The sequence below is a fragment of the Uloborus diversus genome, chromosome 1 (genome assembly GCF_026930045.1).
Source record: "Uloborus diversus isolate 005 chromosome 1, Udiv.v.3.1, whole genome shotgun sequence".
Lineage (NCBI taxonomy): Eukaryota > Metazoa > Arthropoda > Arachnida > Araneae > Uloboridae > Uloborus > Uloborus diversus.
In genome coordinates this window covers 253,167,646-253,187,991 of record NC_072731.1, presented here as the reverse complement: position 1 = coordinate 253,187,991, position 20,346 = coordinate 253,167,646, and the positions used below count along the sequence as shown (strand labels likewise).

The window sequence follows — 20,346 nt, the reverse complement described above, 5'->3', positions numbered from 1 at the left end:
AGGGTTATAGTCTAAGATCCCACTGGGCTTGACCTACCCTCATCGAGTTTCTTAAAATTGTTACCATACAGTGGCTCCCGAAAGTGTTCGTACACTTATGATTTTCACTGAAATACGCCCCTATCCATTGGTTAAAATTAATATTTTGGAATAGGTTTTTAATTATAAGATCTATGGTCAATTTTCACAACAAAACGACATGAAATTTTTTAATAACATAATAAAACTTGATTTTTAAGAAATAAATGATCAAAAAGTGCCAGAAATTTTATCTCACAAAAGTCTTCGTACACTTTGGAAAAATATCAAAAAATTAGCAAATAATCGAACTTTTTACTAAGTTATTATTTAGTAAAATATCATGCAGTATCAACAACAGCTTTTCAACGTCTGGGAATAGATTTGTTTTTTTTTTCTTTTTTTTTTTGTGCAATTTTTGAGTAAGTGTTCAACCGCACTTCGAGTCTTACTGTTTCTAGTTCACTTTTCGTTTCAATGCTGTACTTTCGTAATCTAGCCTCCAGATTTCTCAAAGTATCTTTCATTAAGTTTAAATCTGGCGATTGAGAAAATATTTCTAAGCGTAAGGACAATTTTTGAGGAATCAAACGCAAACGTTGAAAACCTTTGCTTCTTATAGTTGTTTACAAAAACCAAATTTTGATCTAATAGTCTAAAATTGTTTTTTTAAATATTAAAACGAACAGCATGATTCATTATTTCATTAAAAAATTCCAAACTACCAAGTCCTGATGCTGATATGCATCCATAGCTAGGTGCTAAGGGGCACCAATTGCAAAACGGCAGTTGTGTACGTTTGAAAAGTCGCTATCAAATTCGTGGTAACTAGTAATATATTTTCCTGTCCAGCTCCGACCTCAAATTGAGTTGAGCCTTAGGATGTTTCGCTAAAATAGAATCCCTTACATCGGTTGTTCTAATTTATTGAGAAAATTGGAACAAACTGTAGAGAAAAAAAAAAAACTATTTCGAATGTTAAAAGGTGTGCGAAAATTTTCATTCCTTTAACAGGCAATTTACGTGAATTTTTAGTTCAAAAAATGTATTACAAAAGAAAAAAAAAAAAAAAACTCATTCGAATTTAAAATAAAGAACTTCCGGGGCTCGAAGCAATTTTTTTTGCCAAATTTCAAAGCTGTAGGTGCTATGGGGTCACCTGGACGTAGACTCACCACAGACATCCGTTCACAATTTCTTTGTTATTACTTTTTTTAATATACAGAGAGAAAAAATATGTATCACGATCATGTAATAATTAGGAGTTGAAAAGAGTTTATAACTGAAACATAAATATGTTTTCAACTCAAATGATATGATGACGCCACGCCAAGGTAGTCTTAAGTCTTATGTGTTAACTAAAAATTATGTAATATGTTTAAGCATACCATTTGCAGTATCGTTAAATATTTCTTCCACCACAAATACTTCTGGAATGCAGGACCCAGGGCGGATAGTCCATAATACAAGTACATCCATATATGCACAAATGAATTCAGAAAAGCGAAAATGGAATTGTAGCCTCCTGCAAAAGAAGATAATGAGTTCAGAAAGGTTTTCAATCTACAATTGTATTTATTTCATGAAATGATGGTTTGAAATTCCAAGCAGGTTGCCGTCCAAAAGCTTTAAATGTCATGTACCTTCCACATTTCAATGAAATGTGAGGAAATTACAGCAAAATTGGTGAAGTTTAGGGCACAAACGGTATTACAGAAAACAAATTTTGCATTTTACTTGATTGTACTATGAACTTCTATTTTTTTGGCATTAGTCGACAAGTAGAGCTACATTTTATACAAACCTACTTTACAGTTAGCTTTTGGGGCAATTTTATTTTCTTCATGCTGACCAGGGTAAAAATAAGAATTTTTGATTTAACAAATAGGAATTGAAAACGCATTTTGAAACGCGTTTTTTGACGCATAAATTATTTACCCTCGTCCTCCCCGTCATCGACATTTTTACAAAAAGTCTTCTAATTTTAGCGAGCAATGGAAGGTTCTGTTAAAAGCGATAAGAATTTTGATAGCTTTGAATGTTGATGAAACTACATCGACTGTTTAAATGTCCATTTCTTGCTTTCATTGGCGAATATTTAAAACAATGTCTCCCAATTTAGGACCTCATGTTTCGTTAACGGGGAGACGAGGACAAATGATTTACGTGTCATAAAACATGTTCCACTATGCTCTTTCGATTACCTGTTATTAACACGCTTTTATTAGCTTCACCTGTATGTATGTATGTATGTATGTATCTTGTAACGGAATCTTGCAACTCAAATTTCGCCCACTTCCTGCGATCGGATTCTTTTGAAATTTGGCACGCGACCTCAGACCCGATGACAATGCAATATTCTATAATCAAATTAATTAATTAACTCTTTTAATTGTTAGTTTCCTCCAATTTTAATCAGTATTTTGGCATAAGTCCAACAATGTGAAAAAGGAAAAATTTAAAAAGATACATTAATAAATGCTCGCAAAAATTATTTAAAAATATCTACAAAAACCTTTAATTTTTCTGCATCAGACAAAATTTGTTCCAATGTTCCAAGGTAATTATAACATGAAATATAATTGTTTTTAACTAATTTCATGCCAAAATTTAGGTGAGCCTTCAATTGGAAATTCCTTGCTGATCAGACCATTGTTGAACAAAACTTTTATTCAAATGCATTTCAAATTTTCAAAGTAATATAAATATGATTTCCGCAAACATACATCGATGACTCACAGTAGCTTCCCATCGGGGTGCCCTTGTCTTAACTTTAAGATATTCCCTCGCACTCGATAAATAATTTCGTCGCCTGATAATTCTCCAACATAAGACTAAAAAACAGAAAAATAAAATAATAGTTTAAAAAACTAAAAAAACACGCTTTCGTATCAAAATGAACTAAAAAATGAAAAATAATGTTTGGATGATAGTAGTTGACCAATCACTTAATTTTTATGTAATACGTAAAAGCGTGGGGGGCTTCTTATCAGTTGTCTTGAATTTCTTCCATTTGTTGTCCAAACAAAAATTTAAATAGATAGCACCCCATGCTTTTTTGTATTACATTAAAATTAAGTGATTGGTCAACTACTATCATCCAAACATTATTTTTCATTTTTTAGTTCATTTTGATACGAAAGCGTGTTTTTTTAGTTTTTTAAACTATTATTTTATTTAGATTGTTTCCGCTATTGAATTATCGTATGGTTTCCTGGTGAGTAGCAAACACTTTCTAAATTTAAAACTAAGAGTGGGTCGCTGCAGTAAATGTGAAAATAATCTCGTAGGAAACATCATAAAATAACAAATCTATATACATAAATGGCTACTTCTGTATGTAAGGATGTCCGGGGTAAACTTCGAAATTACTGGACCGATTTTAACCATTTTTTCACCGCAGATAGCTACATTATCGGAAAGCAACTTAGGCTAATTTATTCCTAAAAAACTTAGGTATAACTTTGATATACCCCCCAAAAATTACGCGCCAAATCTGGCACTCTCTACGAACTTTTTAGGGTTGTTGTTTCTTATTTTTGTATATTTTTGTAATGCCAATTTATGTTTTTTCAGCTTTTAGGATTTTGCTGTTGCCTAATTTTGTAGTTTCTTGTGTTTTGTAACATTTTTAATACAAGTATTTTGCTTGGCGAGAAAAAAAAAGCCGCCAAATTTCCGATTTGGGGAGGTATATCAAAGTAGTTCCAAAACTTAAAGTTTAAAAAAGTTATGATGGAAAACGGTAAATTTCGTATGATTTCCTCATTAAATGATTAAATATAAAACTCATCGTTACGAAAATTCGTTGTCTTACAACAGCAATATTAATAGCAATCATAATGAAAGTTTTGAACTAAGGCTTCTCCAGAGCAAGCATGAATTTTAAGTCATTTAAATATTTGGAAACTCTACTTTTTGCTCACTGAATCATAGTAGAGAGCTTTGTGTGTGTGTGTGTGTGTGTGTGTACTATTTAATTAATTAAATAAAGCGCACATTTTTTTTAGTGATCTTTGTTTTAGTTCGTTCATATTTTGGAAATTCTTCCAAGTGAAAACTGAATACTCTTTAGTTTTTTATACTTATTGCTATTTTACTTTTATGGGTAAGGAAGAAGCTCGATTTTTAATCACGTCAAAGCGGTGTGTTTTGAGTTCTTCCAGTTAAAACAGAAGACGAATGAAAGTAGCGATTGTTTCTCACAACTATTACTGACCCAAGCAACGCTGGGTATTTTTGCAAGTAAATAAATAAATGTTCGAAATGGGAAATTACCTGCTCCATATTTAATTCCGAACCAAAGCGTTATAGGCACGAGGCTGTGATGGAAAACATGTAGACCGGAAATTTGAGAATCCTTTTTCCTTAGAATAAAAAATACCTGAAAAGAAAGAATGTTAGTCTAATTAGTCTAGAACAGAAAAGGACAAGCATTCATGACCATAAACACCGTAGCAACAAGAACTCTAGATATTTCATCATTTATATATCTTTACTAATAATAAAGCTGAAAGTCTCTCTGTCCGGAGGATGTCTGTAGGATGTCAGTGACGCGCATAGCGCCTAGACCGTTCGGCCGATTTTCATGAAATTTTGCACAAAGTTAGTATGTAGCATGAGGGTGTGCACCTCGAATCGATTTTTCGAAAATTCGATGTGGTTCTTTTTCTATTCCAATTTTAAGAAAAAAAAATATCATAAGATGGACGAGTAAATTACGGAATTATCATAACGTGGAACCGTAACATGGGCACAAGCCAATTGGCGAGATAAGAAATTATCATAACGTGGAACCGTAACATGGGTACAAGCCAATTGGTGAGAAAATTCACCACACATTATTTGTAAATGTACAGGCGAACCAAAAGACCTTTCAATTTTTCTATTACGGGCAAAGCCGTGCGGGTACCACTAGTTATACATATTAAACTACTGCTTTGATTCAAAGCGTGGATTCAGGAGGAGAGGAGTCATAGGGGTCAAGATCTCACCTTAACGTGACCAAAGAGAACCTGAAACTGCATTTTAGGTCATTAAATGCTTTCAACTCCCAGGCCCGTCATTTCTAACTTGGGGGGGGGGGGGGGTGCTTCCTTAATGACGAGTTTGGGGTGAGCCGCTGATTCCCCTTTTTATAAAATTTATGATCCCCTTTTCGATCCGTGTGTTCACATTTTCATAACTAGTGGTACCCGCACATCTTTGCCCGTAGTAGAAAATTAAAAGGTCATTTGGTTCGCCTGTATATTGACAAATAATGGATGATGAATTTCTCGCCAATTTGCTATGTTAAATGGCTCGCTCATGTTACGGTTCCACGTTAAGATGATTTCGTAATTTACTATTCTACATTGTGATAATTTGCTCGAGAAAATTTTCTTAAAATTGGAATAGAAAAAGAACAAAGTCGAATTTTCGAAAAATCGCTTCGAGGTGCACACTTTCATGCTACAAACTATGTGCCAAATTTCATGAAAATCGGCTGAACGGTCTAGGCGCTATGCGCGTCACAGACATCCACACAGACTTTCAGCTTTATTATTTGTAAAGAAAACGTTTTGTTTGCTATAGAAGTTAAAAAAGTTATGACATACTCCTTTAGGTAACTTGAGGATTAAACCAACATAACTTAAAACCGCATTTCATTTTGTTTTGAATTTCATATATTTTCAACCAAGGGTAATGTGCTGAATTTATGTATAACCTACTAGTGGGTTATCTATCCTGACAGACAGACAGAGAGAAATTCGGACAGAGAGATATTCAGCTTTATTACTAGTAAATATTACCCCCAAATCCAAAAAATTAACCCACACTCAGAACCAGATACAGTCCGTGATACAGCTCAAAAAATATCCCTAGAAATCAAGTTTTCGACGGTGGAAGAGCAAAACCAGAGCCGTACTATAACGGTTCTATGTTCGCTCATTATTAATTTTCTATACCACGTTACTAATATTTATGTCGAATTGCGAGGTTTATATGGAACTCGTTTATATTTTTGTATTAAAATTACATAACATTTTGAATATAAACCATGAGACTAACAATAAATTAAGCAATATGTTAACAAGCAGAAATAGGATTTCCATGCAAATTTTATGTAAGTACTAACCGTATCAGCAAATTCAATAAACTTCGTGATGTAAAAATACCAGCCAATTTCTGCCATCTGGAAAAACAAACAAACAAAAAAATCGTTTTAATACAATTGAAAAGGATTCTAAATTTATAACTAACTAGAAAACAGTAACATTCATATGAGAGAGGCAAGCTTGCAAAATAATTTCAAACTGAATCGACAGGAATTATTTTATTGCTAAGAAAAATAATAACTTTTTAATTCAGTAAAACTATGTTTGTTTAAAATATTGATATTTTTTTCCTGCTTTTTTTTGCATGGGAGAAAAACATGTACCCTAGCAGCATGAAGTGAACCCATTTATTCCGTAATGGGTCGTCTAATATTTTACTCGAAAATCACATAATAGCACAACATCCATCAATATCGATTAGTTTTATCAGTTGTTCCGTTCCCGGCAAAGACATTAATGTTTCCTTTATTGTTAAACTAATTCGGGATACAAATGAAAAATTCTTTTTGGGTGAATAAAGATACATCTTCACTTCCCATATATATCTTCACAATACTTGTTTTAATCCGGGGCTGTCTACCCGCCCGACTGATTAACAAAACAAGGGTAGGTTTTTTATATTTTTTATAAAAAACTCATGCAAAAACCATCACTTATTCTTTTTTTTTTTTTTTTGAGCAATCACGATTGCTCATTGTTCTTACTTGACTGTTTTGATGTGCTATCATTTTATTTTCCCGCCAGCACCTCTGCAGCATCACCGTCGACCGGCTCCTCACGATGCTGTTCCTATAGCGAAAACCGTCTGCAGGTTGCATCCATATGTTACACACACTCGCGTACATACACAACTACACACACACACACACACGCGAGCACACACAAATACATACACCTACATACACAAACACATACACACACACAAACACATACACTCAAACACATACACACTAAAACACATACATACACACACGCATACATACAGACACCTACACATACACACACACCTGCACACAACTACCCACACACTCATCCCTACACACAACTACCCACACACTCATGCCTGCACATAGACACAAACACATATGCCTACGCACACATACACATTCCCCACCACATACAAACACTCATACACACAACAACCCACACACTCATACCTGCACACAGACACAAACACACATGGCTACACACACATACCCCTACACACAAACACACATACCCCCACACACACGTTAACAGACATGCCTACATACACACACACTCGTGATTGTAAAAAACATAATTTGAATTCAAGAGGTCAAAATTCAAATTATTATTATTATTTTTTTTTTTTTTTGGTTTCTTAAAGAAAGAATGAAATAAACAAATTTGTTTATCAATCCTTTTACTGTTACTACTAATACTAGTTCCATACTCTTTTATATATCTTCCCTTAAAATATTCCACCCTTTTAAGCAAGTAACCTTAAATTAATTTTTAAAAAATCTGATGTGCACATCGCATTAGACTACTTACCTTTAACCTTAATCAAATAATCCATGTTTTTGAAAAAAAGGAAAAAAAAGTTTCGTGCACTCATGTACGCGCGTTAGAAGCGATATAGCCGTAGGAAGATAAAAGGCAGTAGCTGCATTTTTTTTTTTTTTTTTTTTGCATTTTTACCACTTGTTGTCATGAGATTTATTGTACATGCCTGCGTAAGTATACGTTAAGTGTTGGGTATTTTACCGTTATAAGTAAGTTAAGTTACCGTAATTATATCCCGCTCAGAACCCTTGGTTTTAACACTAATGCCAACCATAATACGTTGGTATACATCCATGTTGAGCCTCCATACTGCGCCAGTGAATAACTGTATAAACAATTTCTTAAGAAAAAAGCTAAAAGATCTAAGGTTCTTTTACTTTTCCCCTGAAAATTGTTGTTGGATTTGTTTCCTTGTTAAAAGTGATGATTCAAATTTTTACTCGTATTTCGGGATAAAAAAAAAATAAGACATTTCTTCAAGCAGTCTAACTGCATTGTTCTTCACAAAACCATACTCAGGTGTAGTCTTTAATATTTAACTTAGAAGTGTGACTTGCTTTTAAACGCACAAAGCAAATCTTCATTTTTTTGAGCAATCACGATTGCTTATTGTTCTCACTTGACTGTTTTGATGTCGTTTGATTCTATTTTCCCACCGCCACCCTCTGCAGCATCACCGTCGACCGGGTCCTCACGATGCTGTTCCTATAGCGAAAGCCGTCTCCAGGTTGCATCCGTGTCCTACACACACGCGCATACATACCCAACTACACACACACGCACGCACGCACACATACACACACATACACCTACACACTAATACACAAACACATACACACACACAAATACATACAGACACCTACACATGCACAAACACATACACACACTCATACAAATAACTACTCACACATTCATACCTGCACACAGACACAAACACATATGCCTACACACATACACATACCCCCCCCCCCACCGACATACACACACATTCATACACACAACTACTCACACACTTATGCCTGCACACAGACACAAACACACATGCCTACACACATACACATATCCCTACACACAACACACGTAACCCCCACACACAAACACACACGCCTACATACACACACTGGTGATTGCGAAAAACATAATTTAAATTCAAGATGTCAAAATTCAAATTAATTTTTTTTTTAAATTTCTTTTTTTTTCTGCCAGAAGGTTATTTCAATATTTTCAGACATTATTGGTGACCACTAGGTATAAATTCCCAAATACGTACAAAATCTTAAGTAAAAAAGCAAAAATGGACAAAAATATTTTTCGAAGAATTCAATTTTTGACCCGCGCAGTTGAAAATAAATAACATAAACTTACTTTAATTGCATCGGGGCTGTAGGAATAGTCAATAGGCTGACATCTCCAGCTGTATGTTGTAAACCAGCCCAATGCACCAAACTATTGAAAAGAAATACATGAGTTATGGGCAAAATTAGTTTTATGTACTTTATACAAAACAATGTTCTTTAGCTAATTTCATATTTTATCATGCTTTACGTTAAGAGTACTTTACAGTCAATGCCATTCAATTTACATTTCACTGGAAGAAGCTTGTCATTTTAAACTTAAAGCTGTCTTTTTAAACGAGATTAAATGGTTTAGCCCTCTGTATTAGAATTGAATACCAGTTAACACCTAGACATGACGCAACTGCGTCATGTCTCGGCATGACGGAACTGTAACTGGTTCCCAGTCACCCAGTCACCATTAATGACAACGGTGGATCTTCGACCAGCGAGGATCGAACCTGAGACCCTCCGGTCACAAGTCCGATGCCTTACCGATCAGGTCACCACGGCCCTTACCGAACATGTAACTGGTCATTGAAATTTTAAGGTGGTCTCCAACTCTTTTTTCGTAGGGTTCTCGATCTTACCAGGAAACCAAAAAATAGTGTTATAACGAAAAACATTTAAATAAGTAGCAATCAAATGAGCATAGTCAAAGTCAAACATGTTTCTGGACGCATTTAATTATTTGCCTCGTGCCCCCTTTACCGAAATATGTTGTTGTTGTTGTTACTAATGCCACTCGGGAACTCGAGCCCGAGTAGCAATGCGACTCGATTTAAGGCACAGAGGTACGGCTTCCGTTTTAATCGAGCGCCTATTGCTAGGTGGAAGTCCGATTTTGCTCAGACAACACGATAGATGGCAGCACCATCTACGGACAGATCGATAATTTAGAGCCAGGCCAGAAGCCGATTAATTTTCTGGTCTAGCACCCCCAGAGGTATCGTTTCACTTGGAGGACATTGTGACCACGAGCATATTTATCGTCACCCAGTCACCATTAATGACGACGGTGGATCTTCGACCGGCGAGGATCGATTCCGAAACCCTCCGGTCACAAGTCCGATGCCTTACCGATCAGGCCACCACGACCCTTACCGAAATATGATGCCTTAAAGTCTGGCGAAATTTTAAGAAATGTCGCCAAGTGTAACGTGCTTCAATGAGTAAATTTACACGATTTGCAGATGAATGTCCTGCCACATGCAGACAGTAAAATCTTGTGGTTGCTTCAAGTCTTGAAACTTGACAATTTTCTTAAAATTTCCGCAGACTTTAAGACCGTTTATCGCGATGTCGGAGACACGAAGGCAAGTAGTTTTTATAATTTTTGCGTTTAAAAAATGTTTTAATATGCTCTTTCGATTGCTGCCTATTTCAACTTCTTTTCATTATTAAACTGTGGATCCCTGGTTAGGTGGTGCACCCGCGTTCTTGGGGAATGGGTACTTCGGAAGTAATGGTTGACGCAGACAGTGACGTAGCCAAAGCAGGCGGGGAATAGGGGGTCATACCTCCATGAAGCAATAAAATTATATGTATTAATACATATGCAAGGGATTAAAATTGCGCTTTCCAGCCTTCAATTTCGAAAATTTTCATATAAATCTCCCCCCCATCATGAAAAATTTCTCGCTACGCCACTGGACGCAGACAATGTGCTCTTTAACATCACTAAAGCAGGAGTGCTCACACATATGACTTTTTTTTTTCGCTAAGTATTCCAAGTGATGGGAAGGAATTGATGAACTTACATTAATAAAAAGCCAGGCGCTAATGGCGACGAGAGCAAAGTTGTAGGCAGCCATGACGTATCGCAGATCATATGGTTTCTGATCCCTCATCCAGGCCGGTCCCGCGACCTTCACGAATCCTAAATACATGACGACTAACGTTATTCCTTTCATAGGATTGTCCATCATGGGCCATGACGCCACTCTGGGATCTGGAAAAGATAAAAAAAAATACATAACTAATATGTTCAGAAATGTTTCTGAAAGGGAGTATTCGAGAGAAGAGAATAAATTAAAAAAAAAAAAAAAATTGAATTTTGACATCTTGAATTCAAACAATGTTTTTCGCAATCACGAGTGTGTGTATGTTGGCATGTGTGTTTGTGTGCGGGGGTATGTGTGTAGGGGTATGTGTGTGTGTGTGTGTGTGTAGGCATATGTGTTTGTGTCTGTATGCTGGCATAAGTGTGTGGGTAATTGTGTGTATGAATATGTGTGTGCAGGCATATGTGTTTGTGTCTGTGTGCAGGCATGAATGTGTGGGTAGTTGTGTGTATGTGTGTGTGTATGTTTTTGTGTGTGTGTATGTGTAGGTGTCTGTATGTATGCGTGTGTTTATGTGTTTGTGTGTTTATGTGTTTGTGTGTTTATGTGTTTGTGTGTGTTTGTGTATGTGTGTGTAGGTGTATGTGTGTATATGTGTGTAGGTGTATGTATGTGTGTGTGTTGTGTGTATATGTTTGTGTGTGTGCAGTTGTGTATGTATGTGCTTGTGTGTAGGATATGGACGCAACCTGGAGACGGCTTTCGCTATAGGAGCAGCATCATGAGGAGCCGGTCGACGGTGGCGGTGGAAAAATAAAATGATAGGACGCCAAAAACAGTCAAATGAAAGCAATAAACAATCGTGAGTGCTCAATAAGCTGTAGACTGGCGAAAACGCGCAGTTATTAGTTAACGTAAAGCTAACAAATTACGCCCAGAATTTTATTTTAATGCAAATTATAACGGAGCAAAACTTAATTCACAATGCCATTTAAGCAAGTTCAATCTTCAGCAAAATATAAGATTATATTGATCCTTTGTTTTCACATGATCATTTTTGTCCTTCTCATTGTACACCAGTACTGCCCAACCTTTTTCCGCCCCAGAACCGCACTTTATATTAAAATCATTTCTGCGGGCCAAAACACCAATAAAATTTCAAAACATTTCATTTTTTTCTAAACAACATGGAAAAATGTGAAAAAGGAGAGAAAATTACGAACTTTTGATTGGTTGCTATCATTTCTTGATGCTTATTTTCTTAAATGCATCTGTTTTTAACCCCCGACACACAAAGGAAGGGGGTTATAAGTTTGACGTGTCTGTGTATCTGTGTGTCTGTCTGTGGCACTCTAGCACTTAAACGGATGGACCGATTTTGAAAAACATTTTTTTGTTCAAAAGGAGAGTTGATCGAGAGTGTTCTTAGCTAGGTTGCGTCTTTGGATGACATTAATTAACGAATATATTAATTGAAAACCTCTAAAAGGTTTTTCGTGCTTTTTGAAGCGAAAAGATATTTAAACTATTTAAAATTTAATACTTAAATAAAGAGATTTTTTTTTTTTTTTTTTGCGTCTGATAGATTGTGTTTGGAACTTCCATGTTACATAGAATTCGAATTATAATGTCTTTTTAAAGCAGATTTTAATAACGGCTGAGCCTTTATTCACGCGATTGATCACCGAATTCATTGTTGGCCGACAAAGAAATTAAACGCAATGATTTTCAAATTTTTATCTGTTGCCAGTTTCTATTTGTTCGCAAATAAAGTACTTGAAATTGATTTTTAATAGTATAAGGCTTTTAAAAGGATTTTCAATTTTTCCTCTGGATTCTACAGTTGCGACTCAGTCGGGTTGTTTTTTAATTTTTAGTTTTAGTTCCGAACCCGTATTTTGAATATTTGGCTCCAAATTTGTGACATTTTCACTAATTATGTTTTTCGATTTGTAACATTGAACAAAATAACGGGCCATACGAATCGCCTTGTAGGTTATGTATCACTGATACATACAAACCTTTTTTTTTTAGAGATATATATTTTAATTCGGATACTATTATTAACGAAAAATTAGTGGCTCTGTTTTAAGGGGGCGCAGGACCTGATTACTGAATAGGCCAACTAGGTCGTGGCCTAGGGCTCCCAATGTTTAGAAGCCCCCAAATGACTGAAATTACTTTAGTCCACGGCTAAAATTTTTAAAACCAATGTCTAAAATTATAAAATTTAAGTACAAGGAACTCCAAAAAAGTATTTCTCCCAGAGCCCTTTGATAGCTTAATCAGACCCTGATGGGGGGAGGGGGGACACTTTTCACCATTGTATTACTTTGTTTTATTGTAATAGCATACTAATGTGGGTTGAATCTATTCCATTACTGTTTTTTTCAGCACAATTATGCAACCTATGGTAAATTTTAAGTTTATAACCCCTTAACAACGTTAATAAGGCGTCTTCAAAACGGAGCTAAGTATTTTATATGAATTTTGGCCAGCAAGAATCAGAAACTAGGTCATGACTAATACTTGCAAAAATTAATATAAAACTAGCAGCGTTGCCCGGCTTTGAACGGTACACCTCGAAAATAATAGTTATGTCTAGTGACGGAGAGTAAACATTTTAAAACCTCCGATTGCAGGAAAAGCCTCAAAACAAAAACCAAAAATTTTTTTTGTTTACAATCGAGGGAAAAAAATGGCAAGAAATCTTTCATTTAACGATTTTCTTCACGCTACAACTACAAATTTTAATAAAAACATTTTTACGGAAAGTTGAGATGAAGCACTGAATAATAATTTGAATGGAGGAAAGCCTTCGACAAATAGGGATTTTATTTTGAAATCTAGGAGTCATAATTAATAGTTTTTAATTGATATCTCTGCTAATTATTATCGGAGGATTATGTTAAATAGCCAAACATGAAGACGGGAAGATTACGACTCCACCGATACCTGGTTCGATGGTCAGTTCACTGTCGTTCGGGAGAAGAAGCTTGGACATACATAGATACGCTCAGTTTTTCATTATATAAGAGATTATTATTAATCTTGAAATTGCTGACAGAATACGTTTTAGAATCATTATTTCATTTTATGCTTGTTCTGTAATTGCAACTTTTCTTTAGGATTAAAAGGATTTTTTACTGCTCATTTTTTCATTCTGTTACACGGAGTGGTCAACATATTTTCAAACCCATCATAAATTACTTAGGTACAAGTAATTGATACATTATTATGCGCAAATAAAGGGAAATCAATAAAAAAATATATAGTCATGAAAAATAGTTTTTAATTGATATCTCCGTTTATTATTATCGGAGGATTATGTTAAATAGCCAAACATGAAGACGGGAAGATTACGAATCTATCGATACCAGGTTCGATGGTCAGTTCACTGTCGTTCGGGAGAAGAAGCTTGAACATAAATAGATACATAGATACGCTCAGTTTTTAATTATATAAGAGATACTCAAAGGAAAGGTGTTCTCGGACACATTCAGAAGTGTTACACACAAAGAAAGAAAAGCGTTAGAGAAATCCAGCATTAATAATAACGAGCCTCATTAGCAATTCCATTTCATATAAAATGCTATAAAAACAATGGCCCAGATAACAAAGATTGTAAAAGAAGGTACTGTAAATTCCTCTTGTGGAAAGTTGCCCAGTATTTTCAGCAGCTGCCCTCGCTTGTGTTTTGTATGGTGGCACTAGGGTGGAGTTCGAAGCGCTTGACTTAGTGACATGAATTATTCCATCGAGCCGCGTTTTGGCAAGGGGCACAGCTGATGCATAATTTCGCGCAACGACTCGTCGCTGCATGAGCTTCATTTATCTAGATCTGCACGAGACATTGTAACTTTTGGTGGACCTATTCAGTAAAAAGAGCGTGAGTGGAATTTTATGCGAAAGAAAATGGATGACGTTCGTGCGGATATGTAATATTTAATATTCAGAATTTCATTCATTGTTTTTTTTTAAAATTAATTTTTATTTCTTTGTAAGAAGTACGGGGTGTATTGCAGTCACAGAAATTTTTTTTATTCAAAGTTCGGCACAAACTTCCATTTTATTCATCCCCCAGCCCAGTCAGAGCTTAGTTTTTACCAAAAAAAAGTGCAGGTGGCCTATATTCTACAGAATATAAATCCATACGTAATTGGCAGGAAATTAGTCATAATAATTCTAGCAGTTAAAAAGAAAAATTTTTTTGACTTCTCGCTGCTTCATATGTTTCAAACGTGCTCTTCACGTTTTTTTGAGCAATCACGATTGTTTATTGCTTTCATTTGACTGTTTTGATGCGCTATGATTTTATTTTCCCACCAGCACCCTCTGCAGCATCACCGTCGACCGGCTCCTAACGATGCTGCTCCTATTGCGAAAACCGTCTCCAGGCTGCGTCCATATCCTACACACACACACACGCATACACACATGCGCACACATACACAAACACATATACACACATACACCTACACACATACACAAACACACATACACAAACATATAAACACATACACCTAAACACACATACACAAACACACACACACACACAACTACCCACACATTCATGCCTGCACACAGACACAAACATACATGCCTACACACGCATACACATCCCTACACACAAACACACATACCCCCCCCCATACACACAAACACACATACCCCCCCATACACACAAACACACACGTCTACATACATACACACTCGTGATTGCGAAAACATAATTTGAATTCCAGATGTCAAAATTCAAATTAATTTTTAATTTTTTTTTCTTTTTTTTTGTGGCAAATTATTATAGTAATACCTACATTGGGGAGGTTCAAAAAAAAAAAAAAACGTTTTTTCCGCTAGAGTCCAGGACACCCCCTACTTTTTTTAGACTTACTAATAGCATTATGCTGTAAAAGTTTTAGCTTCACGTATACTCAAGTTTTAAGAGGCTGCTCAATGACCCCTTAATTTAACATTAGCCGTTGCACAGAAAATGTCACAAATTTAGAAACATTTAATTTCCCCAGCTGGTTTTTTTTTTGAGCATTCACGATTGCTTATTGCTTTCATTTGACTGTTTTAATGTCCTATGATTTTATTTTCCCGCCAGCACCATCTGCAGCACCACCGTCGACCGACCGCCTCACAATGCTGCTCCTCTAGCGAAAACCGTCTCCAGGTTGCGTCAATATCCTACACTTACACACAAACATACACGCACCTACACACACACACATCTACACGCACACGCATACATACAGGCACCTGCACATACACACACAAACACCTGCACATACACACACACCTACAGTCCTACACACAACCACCCACACACTCATGCCTGCACACAGACACAAACACACATGCCTACACACACATACACATGCACCCTACACACAAACACACATACCCCCCCTACACACACGTAAACAGACACGCCTACATACACACACATTCGTGATTAAGAAAAACATAATTTGAATTCAAGAGGTCAAAATTCAAACTATTATTATTATTTTTTTTTTTTTTGGAAATTATTATTTTATTGCAATGTAATATGCATATTTACTAGTATAGATTATAATATGTAGCAGTTTTTTCAGTTTAATGTATTTTTCTAATCCACCTCCCATACTAATGAAGTTTAAGTGAGAGGGTTGAGCATCCTCTTTCAGTTGCAATAGGAAGATAAAATTCTTCCAGTATATTGCTATCCACTAGTCTAAAAATATTGAGAGGTGTCCTGTTATCTAGGAGATTTTTTTTGAGCAATCACGATTGCTTATTGTTCTCACTTGACTGTTTTTGGCGTTCCTATGATTTTATTTCCCCACCAGCACCCTCTGCCAGCACCACCGTCGCGTCGACGGGCCTCACGATGCAGCTCCTCTTGCGAAAACCGTCTCCAGGTTGCGTCCATATCCTGCGCACAGACACAAACACACACTCCTACACACATACACATACACACACTCATGCCTGCATACAGACACAAACACATATGCCTACATACACATACACACACTCATGCCTGCACACAGACACAAACACATATGCCTAAATACACATACACACACTCATGCCTGCACACAGACATAAACACATATGCCTACATACACATACACACACTCATGCCTGCACACAGACATAAACACATATGCCTACATACACATACACACATTCATGCCTGCACACAGACACAAACACATATGCCTACATACACACACACACCACCGCCTACACACACACGCGCGTACACACACAGCACTGCATACACAACACGCACACCCACGCACCCACGCATATGCACCTACACAAACACACACACATGCGCCTACACAAACACACACGCGCATTCATACACACACACGCTCGTGATTGCGAAAAACATGATTTGAATTCAAGATGCCAAAAATTCAAATTAATTATTTTTTTACATGTATTTTTGAACCACCCTAATCTACATTTATATCGGTGAAATTAAGTTTTTCTGCGCACACGTAGCTAGTATCCTAGTAACTAAATGTGCGAAATAAATTAACTGCGTACAGTAAAAGTTGTCTACGACGATATTGTTGGGACCTAAAAAAACATTGTTGTAGACAGGTTATCGTCATAGACAGTTTGATTATTCATGCGGACATTTAGCTGGGACCAAGGGAAATATCGCTATAGACAGGTTTATTGTTATAGACAGTGTCGTTACACACAGGTTTCACTGTATTAAGAAAACCAAGTTTAGACATCGCAGTGTTGTTCGATCGCAGTGTAGTTTAATCTATTATTTTATTAAATGCCACCCACCCGGTATTTATTATTATTTTCGGTATTAACTGTCGATAACTTGATCCTGCTGAGCCTTTCACAGCTAACTTTATTCTTTCTTGTATCCACCGTAACACGTTACACACACACAGGTTTATTCTACCCAAACCCGGAATATGTATCTCATAATATGTAGCAAACTCCTGACAAAAACGAGCTGATGTGTGCATCACATGACTTCCTTTTACTCCAATTTAATGTCATTTCCCCATTACTGGCAATTTTAATGTGATTCAATAGTTTACTCTCTAAATATCACCAACAGTGGTCAAATTAAAACCAGATTAAAATAAAAAAAAATCGCCAAATTTGTCGCCAAGTTAGCGACAAAACTTGGCGACCAAAAGACTATCGATATATCGCCAAGTGTCCGCCAAATTAAAACACCACTTGAGTTTACATCGAAATTAACAATGATTTTCCCCCCAAAAAAGGGGCAAAAGACCCCTTTAGAAATAACCAAATGCAACCAAAAGGAAAGGTGGACAACTAGACCCCACTAGGAGTCTACGTACTAAATTTCAAATTTCTAAGACTTACCGTTCTCGAGTTATGTGACATACATCCGCACATACATATATACTCGTACATACACACGTCACGAGAAAATTCGTTGTAATTAAGTCGGGAGTCGTCATTATGCATATTTCGCGTGTCTATACTTTCTTAGGCACTTATCCACGTGTGATCGATTCAAAAACAAAACTCAATATTTATTCGGGGGTGAGTAAAATTGATTTTTGAGTGAAATTTTTTTCGCGAATACAATACTTCCTTTTTCGTAAAAGAAAGTAAGAAAGAAGGACCCATCTGGTCAAAACGTGTTTTAATCCAACTTTACTTTTCAAGAATGATATTTACAACAGCAGATGGAATTTTATTTACAAAACATTCAAAATGGAAAGGAATAAATTGAAAACATCCGAGCCCCATATTTCATTTATCTGCTCACCCAGATTCGTGTTTGGTACGTCAGAAATGTTCTTCGAACTTAGATAGGAAAAGTTCGAACTGTGTACGCGACCGATAGTAGAGCCTAGGTAAGAAATGTGGGGCTACTTCAAATACATGGTCATTTTCCTTTCCGAAAGACTTTGATGGCCTTGTAGAAAAGAAGATTGATTGATGGTTCTCTTGAGCATGTATCCGCGGATTGCTGCACGCTAGCATTAAAGTATCTTAAGGTGATGAAGAATAATAACTAATTTTATTTTCAAGATATTGAACATCATTACTTTAAACATAGTTTTTTCTTTTTCTTTATTTATTATTTTTTTTTGAGAAATATTTTGACGTTAATCGCTATAAGTTGTGAATGGAGTATTTTGTGATGACAGTTTTTCATCCAGAAGTGCAAAAAAGCTATTTTTTTCATTATGAGTGTGTACGTGTGTTCCGTGCATTTTCTCATGTTATTGAAAGCCGATTATGCGAAGCTCTATTCGCCGATTGAAAATATTCCTCCTGTCAGTGTACGTTGGGAGCAGTAACAGCAAAACGTGAGCGTGGAATGAAATTAATGGATCAAAAAGACCATTAGAAAGTTGAAAGATTTTTCAAACATTATAATATCTGCTCCTCCAATCTTAGCGAGGATAAGAAGTGAAGCATAATTGTACACAAGCAATACTTTTGAAATCTTCCTATCAGCTATGAAATCTGATAAAAACATATTTGATATGTTTAAGAAGCCGTTATGCATAAAGGAATATATTTCAACAATTTTAGTGTGTTCAGGAACATCCTTTAAGTTGCCAGTCTTTTGATGTAAAATAGTGGCATATCCAAGGTGATACACCCTCCTGAATGTATCACCTTGGATACGCCATTTGGTGATATATCCCCTTCCCTAACTCAGAAAACTTCCTTTTTTGACCGCAAATAAGGACTAGAACTGACCATATGCAAGCTTTTGGTTATCCGAATGTAGCCGGTCCCGACGGATTTGAAAAATCGACTTTTGAAAAATACTACAAATAGTAAAATGTAGTGAAGTTTTTTTATTATTATTATTGTTATTTTATTTATTTATTTTTTTTTACAAGGGTTGCGCTGTCAGAGCCGGAGTCGGTCATTTTTCTTGACTCCGCTGCCTTGATTTTGACTCTTTGAGGCACGGTTATTTCGTATGAGGCACCAATTTTTTTTTTTTTTTTTTTTTTTTTTTTTGTAAATTGTTAAAGCCAATGTGTCAGTGTCCTGCATAGAAATAAAAGATTTTAAAAAATGATAACCTCAAACGAAGTAACTTTTTGTAACACACTTACCCATCGTGTCTTATAGGGTTAAGTTATGTGTATTGAAAATTAATTTTTGAGCATTTATTTTGCTCATTAACTTCCTCATGGTGACTTCTACTATTATTTCCGATGCGCTACTGAAACAACTGATCTGAAAATCCACGAACAGCAACAATTAGAAAATAGCACTAGAGTTAGTATGTTATTAATTGTACTTAAGCGCAAACTTAAATTGGTTTCTTGTTTCAAGCACTCTATAAATAATGGAAGAGCACAGTCATAAAAATAATGAAAAATAGCTCACCACCACTGTCCAAGAAGTCTTGATACTTTTGTGTAAAATTGATCATTTTTGGAATTCCGGATTTGTGCGCATAGACTATCTGTTGGGAGGGAAAAAAACATTAATAGTGCATTTACATGATAAAACAGAGAAGGAAATTTGATTCAGTAAATATTTTCATAGATTTTTGCCACTTTGAAAAATAATCATGCACAAAAAGATAAACATGCATTCATG

The 20,346-nt window shown here is 35.8% G+C and overlaps 1 protein-coding gene across 2 annotated transcripts in view; it reads right to left on the bottom strand.

Annotated features, from left to right (window-relative positions):
* Positions 1-20,346, bottom strand: part of LOC129234236 (elongation of very long chain fatty acids protein 1-like) — a 92,326-nt gene that overhangs the window by 3,375 nt on the left and 68,605 nt on the right. For both annotated transcript variants that reach the window (XM_054868176.1, XM_054868175.1), the window contains exons 2-7: positions 20,131-20,209; positions 10,738-10,928; positions 9,009-9,089; positions 6,137-6,193; positions 4,297-4,402; positions 1,407-1,543 (exon numbers count right to left, since the gene is read on the bottom strand). In XM_054868176.1, coding sequence (XP_054724151.1) covers positions 1,407-1,543; positions 4,297-4,402; positions 6,137-6,193; positions 9,009-9,089; positions 10,738-10,928; positions 20,131-20,176 — 618 coding nt within the window. In that variant the 5' untranslated portion in view covers positions 20,177-20,209. The remainder of the gene's footprint in view (positions 1-1,406; positions 1,544-4,296; positions 4,403-6,136; positions 6,194-9,008; positions 9,090-10,737; positions 10,929-20,130; positions 20,210-20,346) is intronic.